We start from the raw sequence: 14,057 nt of genomic DNA on the forward strand, positions 1-14,057 counted from the left end.
GCTGGGAGAATGAAGTGATTAAAACTATAGAATTATAAATTGATATAGGTACCTCAACGTGATTGAGAGGGAATAGACCGATCATCGCGTTGTGCTCTCCCTCGAACCAGTTCTTATCGATTTTGTCTTCTCACGTAGATTATATCTCCTCGCCGAAACGTTAGTTCTCTGAAAAATATGAATAAATAAGAATGATTTATTGAATTGCATTAATTATTAATTGATTTCAGAAATATCTGTCATATGATGACAGATATGTCTCATATCTCATGTCTCAATTTAATCCAATTAAACCTTTTATGGATTACATTTTATAATATCCTTGTCGCTCTTGTCGCTTACCAATATACTTGTTAATACGGTGCCACTTTCTGAACTCTTCTTTTGTAATATTAAAATTGCAAATCAAACCACATTAGCAGTATATTACATTCACTTCAACTTAATTTCAAATAATTATGAATCAGAGTTCAATTCAGCAGTAGTTCATCATGCTTCTCTTCATTTATGTTTGAAATTATATTATTCATATTAGAACAGTTCAATTACCTTAGGTACCATTTAATGAATCCTACTCTCTAATTATGTTAATGGAACTATGATGAACTAATAAATTGATCCGTACCCTGTACCAATCAAGTAATAAAGTGTTATATTCAATTTAAAAAGTGTGTATCAAATGTCAATAGCCTGCTAGAAAAAACACAGCACAAATCAATTTCCAGATATAGCTCAAAACGATCTTATTACTTTTCTCCTTGTCTCACTCCTGTAAAAGTTTGAAAACTTCCCGAGGACACTTCTCTGGATTTCACATATTACTTCTGTTGGTTTCTGGTCGATTAGATTTTTTGTTATTCTATCTAAGTTGAATTCCGTCAGAACATTCAAAAGATCTATAAAATCATAGGCTTTCTTAAAATCCACAAATGTTACCGTAGAGTTCTTTTCTCTTATCTTGAAATTGGAAACTACAATTTTCAGCATGGAACTATCGAACTATACTTATTCAATATATTTGTGTTTTTCATATAGATCCTTGCGGATTGAATTACGGGCGACACCTGCTCGTCTTATATAAATGTAATAGCTATCTAAAGATTTGTATAGCTTTTATAAATGCATATTCGCTCATAAGACCTATGAATCTGTTGACTGAGAGCCTTATACTTTGAAATTTTGATGACGAAGAATGATGATGAAAATTTATGATTATAATAAGCTAAATAATGAAAACATATACATATTTAGAGTTGTAACATATTTTAATTTGGATAGATAAATAAAAATCCCTAGCTGAAATATTTATAGGTCTAAGTGAAGTAATTGGCTAATATCGCCAAAGAGATAACAAAAAGATTAGATAATATCAGACGTCCTGGCTAAACTGTACAACAGCCTAAGAGGAATGGAAATAATTTTGCTAATATATAATATTATATAAAATATTGAAAATTGAGGTTAGGCATAAACATTTAGTGATCGGCGACCTAACAATCGACCGAGCCATACAACGTAGAATCTGACCAAACACCTTGGCAGAAATTTATTGTGGCAAAACGGTATGCAATTTGAGGAACTAAAGGTCTCACGTGGCTAATTATTATGATGTATGAAACAAATAATAACCTATAAAAAATTACTTAGCATGCAGAGAGCATATTTAAAAACCCTAACAAAAATAATTAAGTATTAAGGAAGTAGGAGGTTACTGGGCGCATGAATACTGTAATAATTTGCATGCACCAATCAAATAGTGGCAATTGATAGGCGGCAATAGTGAGCCGATTCAAAATATTTGTATATATTTCTACAAATAAATAGAATTTATAAAAAAATTGTTGTATAGTCTATGTTTTGGATATGGCCCGAAGGCAAAGAATTATTAAATATATAACATAAGTAATAATTTAATATTTTAATATGGTCTATTTGAGCCTTGAATGGCGGAGGACTAGAATATTCAAATTTTATGCAAATTTGAAAATCGGAAATGAGAATTGTAAAATTGAGAAACGAGAATGACACTCGCCTGCCAACTGCCACCATGAGAGGTCACTAAAAATTATAGAGCGTAATACCTTGCTATATCTTGTGATAATTTAAAGTTAAATTGAATTACTAAATTTCTTATAAGACTTTGTGATGCTCTTATAAAGCAAAAGTCATTTTTAAATAATTTTGTAACCCCTTGGAAGAGACGACTCCGGCTACAATAATCCAGGACCACCAGGAGTTGGATCGACATCAGCAGCTCATAAGAAAATTCCGACACGTGAGTGAAAAATATTGAAATAGTGATAGGGCGCCCTCAGTGCTTCGAAATTAAATAAGAATCAAAGCTAGCTCGTCGAAAGGGTTTCTTATAAATTAAGAATTTGGTAAAAAATACTTGCGCAAGTAAATGTAGTATTAAAGGTATTTTATTAGAAAGTAACGAATCAATCTACATATCAGAAGATCTATAAATCAAAGAAGTATAAAATCTAGGCTGTTAATACACATTCATATGATCATTAATTTCTGCAATATAATTTGCGATAGTTTGTTGTAGCTCTGATTCACTAGATGAATTGCTCCATTTATTCCGTCAGGTGCCGAATCTCGCACCCTGAGATAAAATATATATTCATTACAAAGAAATCTATTAGATACCATAGAATTTAATATATATATTTGGATTACTAGTTGTCAATTTATCAAGCTGGTTTTCAGAATTTAGTTTTAAGGGAATTGTCCAAGTCGACAGGTATTAGCAAGCTGATATCGCAGCTACATGCAAATAAATGCATAATATGATCATAAAAATAAAAGCACATGGTAACGTTTCGTGCTGGTAGAATTTAGAGAATAGTATTTAGCCTGTGATATTTTATTGACTTCGATTTTATTGTTCTATTTTATATTATATATTTTTTATCGCTCTATATATTTTTGCTCTGATTTATTTTTTGCAATATTTGTTAATATATGTATCAAATTGTTTATGGTGTGCGATTTATTTTTTATTCCTCAATACTATAGGATAAGTACCATATATATATTTCTTAATAAATTATCAGTATTATTTTTATAAGCTCCTGTATGAGCCCATTAATGTATGATGACAAGAACATGTCGTACTAAAGTGAGTCTGTATCCTATAAAAAACCACGACCTGATTTTTATAATTATTAAAATATTTCATGCTCTACCGACTGATGCCAAGCTAATCGTTATTTAACTATAAAAATAACGTGACAGAGTACATTTAGAACTCATAGATGAGTTGATTTACCTGGATGATTGTCCGACAAAGTTGTAGAGTGCCCTGGCAACGAGCTTTGGCTCGGGGGTGCGGTCCCTTGACTTGAGTGTCGAGTGGTGACTGTCATTCGGGAAGTCATCGTACCGGTTCAACGGAATCGGCGACTTTTGTGATGGACTGTCAACAAAAAGATACAACAACAAATTCAGAATATTATACCAAGACTAAGAATATACTAATATTTTATGAATCAAGAAATTACAATTAACTAATTTTGGTTGGGAACACAGTTTTTGTGTAACATGAACAGCGGAAGTATAAAATGGTTGATTCTAATAAAATTCAATAAAAAAACCCCACCAGCACATCACATTCAACCAATGCTGAAAATGTCTAAAAGCTTCCTTCGTTTCCCTAAGTGTTTTCCCAGACTGTCAATAAATGTATTCATTTATCTAAAAGTATTTTTCAGACTGTTCCTTTTCATTCAAATGCATAGATTTATTTTGATTTACCATTATCACATTTGTTCTCATTTGTGGATTTCATTCCTTTCAAGTTATTTTAAGTAGACTACTCCACTGAGGAATCTCTTGAATAAGTAGTATACTAAGAAGAATCTCAGTATACAATCATTGTCAAGAACACAGATAAAATTCAGTTAAATCATATTCAGAGCGGCGCACAAGTCACTGGAAAGTTGATTAGAGCAAGACTAGATCTATTTGAAAATATTTCTTGTTACGAACAATATTTACGATTATTTCTATGTTAAAATTGTTCTACATTTTTATTAGCACTTTTTCAAGGTCATTTGGGAACTCTGTTTCGTTTATTATCATTTATTCACAACATCACAGGCTAGAACTATTTTACTAGGTCTTGCTTTTATTTTTAATTTTTTCAACTGTCCAGTGACTTTTGCGCCATTATAAGCCGGTTGCACAACATCCGGTTAAACTTTAACCGTGGTTAATTCCACGAGAACCAATAAGAGAAGCCGTCTTTTCAAAAACGCTCCTCTCTGATTGGTTCTCGTGAAATTAATCACGGTTAAAATTTAACCGGCTGTTGTGCAACCAGGCATATGTTTATTAGTGGAGTGCGCGATATATTTCTTCAGTTTTTCTTTTGTATTTTTATGTTATCATACAAGGATAATACAGAACTTTGTCTGTGAGCCTTTCTATAATCACGTTAATAAATAAATAGCCTAAGCCTAATAAAAGCTAATAAATAGCCTTTCTATAGACACGTTAATAATAAATAGCATAAGCCTAACAAAATCTAATAAATAGCCTTTCTATAATCACGTTAATAAATAGATAGCCTAAGCCTAATAAAAGCTAATAAATAGCCTTTCTATAGTCACGTTAATAAATAATAGCCTAAGCCTAATAAAATCTAATAAATAGCCTTTCTATAATCACGTAATAAATAAATAGCCTAAGCCTAATGAAAGCTAATAAATAGCCTTTCTATAATCACGTTAATAAATAAATAGCCTAAGCCTGATAAAGGCTAATAAATAGCCTTTCTGAAATTACGTTAGGACATAATCTTAAAATATGTTTGTATCTAATAAATAAATTTGAGTGCAGTACAGGAACCAATTTTAAATCCCTCTAAAACGAGAAATGTCAGAACTTTGTGAGCCTTTCTATGAATATGTTTGTATCAAATAAATAAATTTGTTTGCATTATAACAAACAATTTCGAATCCCTCTAAAACGAAAAATTTCTGAACTTTGTGAGCCTTTCTATGGTATGTTTGAATCAAATGAAAAAAATAAATTTGTGTGCACTGCAGGAACCAATTTTAAATCTCTCTAAAACGACAAATGTCTGAACGTTGTCTGTGAGAGCCTTTCTATCATGTTTGTATCAAATAAATAAATTGATGTTGCTTTCCATGACGAAAAACTATATAATAACTGTGTTGTAGATCAGACACGGTGTTACTTGTGAATATTTGAAAAAACACTTACTTTTCTTGGAGTATTGAGGAATGCATTTCACTCCTAAAGAGGAGCTTCATCAGCCCAGCTCCCAGCTGCCTAACAAGCCCATCAGCTAGCCCAGCTGATGAAGCTCCTCTTCAGGAGTAAAATGCATCCCTCAATACTCAAGAAAAGTAAGTGTTTTTTTTCAAATATTCACACGTAACACAGTGTCTGAACTACAACAAAGTTAAAAAAAATGGTGTGCACTACAAGAACGAATTTCAATGAGAAATGACAAATATTTTACACTGACATAAAGTTGTCGGTGTGTCGGCGACTGTACATGTCCTGCAGTTCTTGCAGGTACTTGCGTCGTCGCTCCTCCTGGTAGATGCGTCGCATGGTCTCCGCCTGCCGCTGGGCCAACTCTTCCTCGGAGAGCGCCTCCTTCGCCTCGGCACGCACCGGACTCTTGTAGTGGATCGTCACCTCCGACTCCACATAGCGGTGTGGCGATTCTGGACACAAACACACCAAACGTTCAAAAATCCATTCACCAAAATAAACTAGCTGACCTAAGTCTTTCGACTCCGCACACAAACGTTGTCAATAATAAAACACTAGAATATTGTCTAAAAATATCACTGGAAAAATTACTGGGTGGAATATTATTATTATTATTATTATTATTATTATTATTATTGAAGGGACGGATTCAAGGATCCAAAGGTTCAAATAACCTCAAACAACAACCGAAGCTTATTGTGTTCCCAAGTAGTATGTTAGTTAGGCAAACCAATACCTGTGCCCTTTACAAGAACCAGGAAAAGTAAAAGCCCTACTACCATAGGTAAGGAAAGTATTGCTTTCCAAAAAAAAATTAAGGTACCCCAATTTCAAGTTTTCTATACGTTTCAAGGTCCCCTGAGTCCAAAAACATGATTTTTGGGTGTTGGTCTGTGTGTGTGTGTGTGTGTGTGTGTGTGTGTGTGTGTGTATGTCTGTATGTCTGTGAACACGATAACTCCATTTCTAATTAACCGATTGACTTGAAATTTTAAACTTAAGGACCTTATACCATGAGGACACGACAATAAGAAATTCAATAAAATGCAATTCAAGATGGCGGAAAAATGGCGGATAATTACTAAAAAACCATGTTTTTCACGATTTTCTCAAAAACGGCTCTAACGATTTTCTTCAAATTTATACCATGGATAGCTATTTATAAGCCCTATGAACTGACATGAGTCTCATCTCTGGGAAAATTGCAGGAGCTCCATAATATTCATGAGAAGAATGAATTTTGTTGAATTTCTATCATGATTTTCTCAAAAATGACTTGACCGATTTTTTTAAAATTCATACCCTGTATAGTTATATATCAGCTCTAGTAACTGGAATGAGTCTCCTCCCTGAGAAACTAACAGGGGGTCCACCCCATCCCTGAGAAATTTACTTTGTAACCCTTTCTATGGTATGTTTGAATCAAATGAAAAAATAAATTTGTGTGCACTGCAGGATCCAATTTTAAATCTCTCTAAAACGACAAATGTCTGAACGTTGTCTGTGAGCCTTTCTATCATGTTTGTATCAAAGAAATGAATAAATAAATAAATTGATGTTGCTTTCCATGACAAAACACTAAAATAACTTTGTTGTAGATCAACACTGTGTTACTTGTAAATATTTGAAAAAAAACACTTACTTTTCTTGGAGTATTGAGGAATGCATTTCACTCCTAAAGAGGAGCTTAATCAGCCCAGCTCCCAGCTGCCTAACAAGCCCATCAGCTAGCATCAGCTAGCCCAGCTGATGAAGCTCCTCTTCAGGAGTAAAATGCATCCCTCAATACTCAAGAAAAGTAAGTGGTTTTTTTTCAAATATTCACACGTAACACAGTGTCTGAACTACAACAAAGTTAAAAAAAAAATGGTGTGCACTACAAGAACGAATTTCAATGAGAAATGACAAATATTTTACACTGACATAAAGTTGTCGGTGTGTCGGCGACTGTACATGTCCTGCAGTTCTTGCAGGTACTTGCGTCGTCGCTCCTCCTGGTAGATGCGTCGCATGGTCTCCGCCTGCCGCTGGGCCAACTCTTCCTCGGAGAGCGCCTCCTTCGCCTCGGCACGCACCGGACTCTTGTAGTGGATCGTCACCTCCGACTCCACATAGCGGTGTGGCGATTCTGGACACAAACACACCAAACGTTCAAAAATCCATTCACCAAAATAAACTAGCTGACCTAAGTCTTTCGACTCCGCACACAAACGTTGTCAACAATAAAACACTAGAATATTGTCTAAAAATATCACTGGAAAAAATACTGGGTGGAATAATAATATTATTTTTGAAGGGACGGATTCAAGGATCCAAAGGTTCAAAGAACCTCAAACGACAACCGAAGCTTATTGTGTTCCCAAGTAGTATGTTAGGCAAACCAATACCTGTGCCCTTTACAAGAACAAGGAGTTTTTCCATATGCTAACATCCTATCCATCACCTGGTTGCTTGTCGCAATCCACTGTGATATGCTTGGCAGTCTCTTCAGACTGGGTGGAATATAAGATAAGTCATTAATATAATATAAAAATAAGGTGTAATAATAATTGTTTTTTCTGTAACTCTTTCAATTTTGAAGTTCTCTTAAGATTGGTTCATTATTAGTTGAATTACATTAGAAATCTCGGATCATCACACTGTAAGAAAAATACTATACAGAAAGATGCATTATTTGAATCCGCGGTATCAAGAAGAAATGATATATTCGTATAGGTATTCAACGTGGGATGAGCTAACTCACATACATTTATTTATTCGTTACTGTTTTGGTCGAGATACATGCTTTCTTTCTCAATCACAATCACAGCTAGAACCAGTCAGTGATGTACTGACGGACGAACCGGATAACTCGACTATAGAGTGAGAATGCAGGATAGTTCGGCAATTCGACGCCACAGATAGTGAGGGTCTGAATGATTCATTCCACTTTGATAAGATTGTTTTACTGAGCTTCCGAGTAACTGCCTAATCGATAAGAACAGTAAAAGCTTTTCTCGACTTTTAGAAAGACCTCGATCACTGATGGAATGAAAGACTTGCACTGTTCTCACAAGGAATGTGGAACGCATATTGGAACGACCTTGTTGGCTGGTTTGTGGCTATATTTATCGGCGTTTGAAGGAATCCAGATGCTGTCGCAAGTTATAAATATTTGTATCGTAACGAGCAGTACGGTAGATTTGAATTCAGAGAACAGGAGAATAACCATTAACGATGAAGATATAATTTGAAGTTTTTCAATAACAAGCAACATACACACGATTAGATCGTGATGAGGAAATAGGTTCCGTAGGTATCACACCAAACTTGTTCCAAAATGCTTCATTTGAAAAAAAATAGTAAGGAAGATTTCAATCTAATATGCTTCCTATATATGAAAATATGTAGGCCACTTCACGAAACCTAGCGTCTTTGCCTAATTAATACCTTCTAAAACTGATGTATATACAGAGTTCAACGTAGTTCTGTAATATATGAGAATAGTTTCTAGCGCTTCAAATATTCTTAAATGGAAAAGGGACCAGAGACCAAAGACTAGATGAAAATATTACTAATCACATTGTTGAAACCAGGTTAAGTTTACAGTAACATAATAAAAATAACAGATTAGTTTCACCATATTTTATCAACAAAATCTCAGTTGTAATCAATAAATTGTTGATAAGAATTGTTGAAGTATCATTAATCAATAAATTGAAGAATAAATAAAAGAGTAATCAGTTGTAATCAATAAATTGTTGATAAGAATTGTTGAAGTATCATCTATATGAGTAGTGCAGCAGTAAATATTTATTCATGTTGAGTGTAACCCAAATCACTGCTATTTATTATAAGAATTCTGTGGAATGACAGTATTGTGTGAACAAATGCTCAAGGTGTGTAGAATAGTGTTAACAAAACTATTTTCAACAACGACAAGATAATACAATTGTTGTAGAAGCCATAAAGAAAGTTTCCATTCTGAAATTGTTTGATTGCGTTGAATGGAAAGTTTGCATTTTTGCAGTCGCGAGTAAAAGATTTCCACATACATATATCTACTACATACTACAACACTCAACAGCCTGTTAGAAAGTTGTCTTGCATGACACTACGTTTCTTCTGCTATTATAAAACTATTAAAAAGTAGAAAACAAGTGTTTTCGGTTCTCACAGTAGGTCAGAAGTGTTTCATTCTTAATGAAGCGATTAATGTTAATTGAATGAATGGAAAGAGTTCTAAATATACTAATTCGGTAATGAAGTACTGTATTTTGGATATAGACGATTTTTCCAAAATTGTGAAGTTGAATAGGCTAGTTATTATTCCATTTTTCAGTTTTACATGGTGTAATGGAAGTTGAAAATAAAGATCATAGATACCGGAACTCTATTGTCTTATACATTCCTAGCAAATTCCTAACGTTGTTTCAGTTGATAGAAAAAGGTTTTCAAATATAGAACTTGACAGATACTCAAGTGGCTGAAGGATATACCACTCCCTTACGAGGGCCTGAGATTCGAGCGATAGGCCTATCCCTTGTTTCAGACTCTTGAGTCTAAAGAATTTAAACGAAACTCTTGGCGTCAGGAACTCATCAAGGAGTTTCCTTCGTTACTTTGTTGAAATGGGATTGGTGAAAGGAATGTTGAAGTGTGTTGAATGTATGTGTAGAAGTTAAGATAGTAGAAACCATTCATTACATCTAGACACTCTGAAAGGAAATATTCCACTCACTGTACTATACTATAGGGACAGTTCTACTATCAGTATCTATGTAGTTATACTACACTGAACTATTCTGTGATTCTCACGAAGATAGAAATATGGCTCCGAGGAAAAGGAATCTTTTTCAAAATCTAGAACAACAGCTTTTAGAATAGTGAAAAATTTTAGGATCCCAGAACAGTTTTTTCTCAATAGAATTTTGATGTTATAATAAAGGAAAAAACTGGCTTATTCACGTACGGGATAGGGAAATTTATTATGTTTGACGCATCATCATGTCTGAACTACTGGACTGATTAACTTTAAATTTTGCATAAAGATTCTTAATTAACCAAGGATGGTTATAGGCCTATTTTCAATTCAAGATGTCATTAGTGTACATCAAGTTTTCAGTTTGTAAAGTTTTAAAATAGACCCTTGCGGAGCACGGGTTAACTGCTAGTTTAGAATAATATTTGGGACAAATTAATGATATCACTTCTTTATTATTATTCTAGAACTGTAGAGAATATTATAGGCCTATTATAATCATATCAATATTATATAATTATTTATGTAGTCAAATCAATTTCTATATACTTGGATAATGTTTTGGAATATAATCTTAATAATATTAATGCCAAATATAAGGCTTAACCTTCTACTCCATTTCATAAACATCGTTTTCAAATTATGAACCTTCTTTGAGATATTTTTGCAGCCCAAACCTTATTTTTCAAGGTCAATGTTATAGTAATTTGATATTCTCAGTTTCTGAGTTCTTTGTATCGGAGATTGGAATCTACAGTACTTCAATTTTGGACTATGATTGATGAGTACACAATTGTTATCTCACTACAATGAGGAACAAAACTACAAGGCCAAAGAAGGCGAACGAGAAGATCAACACAACAAAAAATACCAAACAATAAGACAGCAAAGACGCGAACGTGTAGAAGATCTGTATCTGTTATGGATCACTGGAACGCTAAATGAATGAAAAATGAATTCAGACAACGAACATCAACTTACGTCTACAAACAAGTGAACCATTAACAACGATGCCTTACCAGAACAAAGAAAAATGGAACGTTGCCTTCATGGGGAATGAAGCAGTTCGAAGTTTCACCCATGTTTTGTTGGATGGCCTAAGAGCAATTTATCAATGTGGTAAGTTGTATGACATTACAATACATAGTATCTACAGATTCTTGCTTGAGAGTTGAATGAATCAAGTCAATGAATTCAATTAACAATATTATTGAAAGTGATTTTAGAGGCTGTAGGTTGTAATTCATGACAATTAAACAAAATTTCATGAATGGATAAATGGATTTCCAGATGAAATATGGTAACATATTTATTGTTATTATTATGTTGACATGTTTGCTTACTTTTTTATCAAAACGTTTTCATAACAATTAAAGAGTAATAAAAAACCTCAAATAATAACCCTAAAATAAATTATTCAATAAAATTTATAGCATAAAATCATCTTAAGCAACTTCAAATGATAATATATTGGATTCAATCAAGAAAATCTGAAATAGGCCACTGCAAGAATGACCGAAAAGGCCAATAATTGAATTACGATAGCAAATTAGGCTAATGAGGCCAAATGAGGTGAAGAGCAACAATGAAAGCCTGCTACGGTAACAGAGGGTAATTCGACTTGCTAAGAGCATCAGCTGATTACCATGTTAAAGGCTTTGAAACGTAACCGTTTACTACACGCTATAATAAAATGGTAGAACGTTCTCTGCTCCATCATTCCACCTACTCATTTACTTACTACTCCTCTACTGCAACTTCTTTCAGTGCTTTCATCTTCTACTCAATCTTCTTTCAACTCATTCTTTTATGTCATATCTCTTATTTTCACATTTATTCCTTTCACTTCTCAACTACGAACTGTACTTTGTTTTTCACTTCTATTTTCACTAGTAGTTCTGTGAACAGTAGACCTCACGCTGTAAGCTCATTCTCAAGTAGCTGATTGAAACTATAGACCTTATGGAAATACAGCAATAGACTGACTTTTCCACACATCTGTGTAATCACTAGTCAGCTGATTTATGATGAATAATTCTATAGTCTGATTTTTACTCTAATATTGGCGTATGAAGGAGGCTCCTTTTTCCTTTTATATTATCCTTGAAATGCAAAATTTCCAAAAACCTTGTATATACGTCGACGCGCAATTAAAAAGGAACATACCTGTCAAATTTCATGGAAATCTATTACCGCGTTTCGCCGTGAATGCGCAACATATAAACATTTAAACATTAAGAGAAATGCCAAACCATCGACTTGAATCTTAGACCTCACTTCGCTCGGTCAATAACTTCTTCTTTTCTTCGTCTGTTCTACTATCTCCACCTTTTATTTTCATAACTTTCGTCGTAAATTCTACTATCTCAACCCTTCTTCCTCTTACACCTACTTCAATTTTCTTCTTCTTATTTCCTAGTTATTTTATATTCCTTTCCCCTCTTCTATTTTACCGTTCTTCTAATTCTTCCTCTTCTTCACCTTTTTTAACTTCCTTTTCTTCAACTTTTACTTCTTCGTTTTCTTTTTCTCGTCAGCTTTACAGCACTTCTCCCACTTCTTCTTCTTCTTCTCTTCTTCTTCTTCTTCTCTTCTTCTTCTTCTTCTTCTTCTTCTTCTTCTTTCTTCTTCTTCTTCTTCTTCTTCTTCATCTTCACAACTTTTCCTTTTCTTCAACTGCCACTTCTTTCTGTTCTTCGTAGGTACTTCTTTACTTACCCACTATTCCATGAAGACCGGAAGCTTTTACGAGAATTATTGTGAAAAGCGTGAGCGACCGTGAGAATGGAGCAGCGTTCGTGAGACGTTTTATGCAGGAGAATAGATTGAGAATGGAAAAGATCGGTCGTTGTTTATAGTGAGTGGTAGATGGTAGTTGGGGTCTTGACCTTGTGAAAAGTAGGTCTCCATGGTACTGAAGACCTAAACAAACTACACGCAATATTATCGATTCCAATACTATTCGACAGCAATATAGATATAGAATCAAGCAATCAACGAATATAGGTACCTTCAAATGGCATAGAATATAGGTATATTGTATAGCAATGGAAGAATTCTGTGATAACCGGTTCGATTCGACTCTCCTCAGATCTGGTGAGAGACTATCAATGAAGAAAGTGATGACTGAATTCTACTTCTGTGAAATAACTTTTTCACTTTTTGAATGAAAATGACTAAGAAATTGTCAAACTTTTTCACTTTTTATCGGCACTGTTTCTCTATCATTGTAAGCAATTTATAGATTATTCAACGTTAAAAGTTACGTTAACAGCAAAACATTATTTTTTCAATGTTCACTTTGGTCTGAAGTTATTTGTTTTTCAATTAGAATGATAGGATATTTTATAAAGATCAAGTAGGAAATGGGTAGTCCTGCCTACTGTCATTTCACTAAAATTGACTGTTCAATTATTCTCTTCTTCATTAAAATAATATTGGCAATGAAAAATGACTTAATTTCAACCATCATAGATGTATGGGAGTTTTGATGAAACAGTGTAACATAAATTGTATATTTTCATTCCAATAGGGTGTGAATGGACCACAACCAGTTCAATCACATAGAAGAATGAACGCATATACAATAAGAGAACGTACATTCATGAATTTTTATTAGAATCCTTAATTATCACATTTGAAATGAATTATTGAATTTTAATTGAGTTTTGAGCTTCAATTTGGGTAAATAACCTCAAAATTTTTAACGAGTACTCTCATTATTCACTCAATATATTTTGTTTGCAGTTTCTCTAAACAAAATTGTCTAGAAAATATTGTTTATTGGGAGGTCAATACCTTCCTGCTCATTGAAGACTACTAGAGAGCAGGTTCCTTCAACTTGCTTAGTTTCGAAAGTTGAACGGACGTTTCACTGCAGATCACGACTCTTCAAACTTACAAAACCACTTTCTCATGTTTTCATTCATTTCCTGAGCATCAAACATTTCTTCTCCTACACCAATGAATAAAACACTTTCTGCGAGCTGACGTGATAATACTATGCGTATGCGATCGTTATGATATATTGTGTTTGTGTTCGAGGGATGGTAGTAGATCA

At 33.7% G+C, this 14,057-nt stretch overlaps 1 protein-coding gene across 1 annotated transcript in view; it reads right to left on the reverse strand.

The window, feature by feature from the left end:
* The window catches only part of LOC111044999, a 187,012-nt gene that overhangs the window by 12,677 nt on the left and 160,278 nt on the right, over window positions 1-14,057 (reverse strand). The window contains 4 exon segments of the mRNA XM_039420886.1: window positions 53-121; window positions 123-168; window positions 3,278-3,424; window positions 7,180-7,384. Coding sequence (XP_039276820.1) covers window positions 53-121; window positions 123-168; window positions 3,278-3,424; window positions 7,180-7,384 — 467 coding nt within the window.

Source organism: Nilaparvata lugens, chromosome 2 (genome assembly GCF_014356525.2).
Source record: "Nilaparvata lugens isolate BPH chromosome 2, ASM1435652v1, whole genome shotgun sequence".
NCBI lineage: Eukaryota > Metazoa > Arthropoda > Insecta > Hemiptera > Delphacidae > Nilaparvata > Nilaparvata lugens.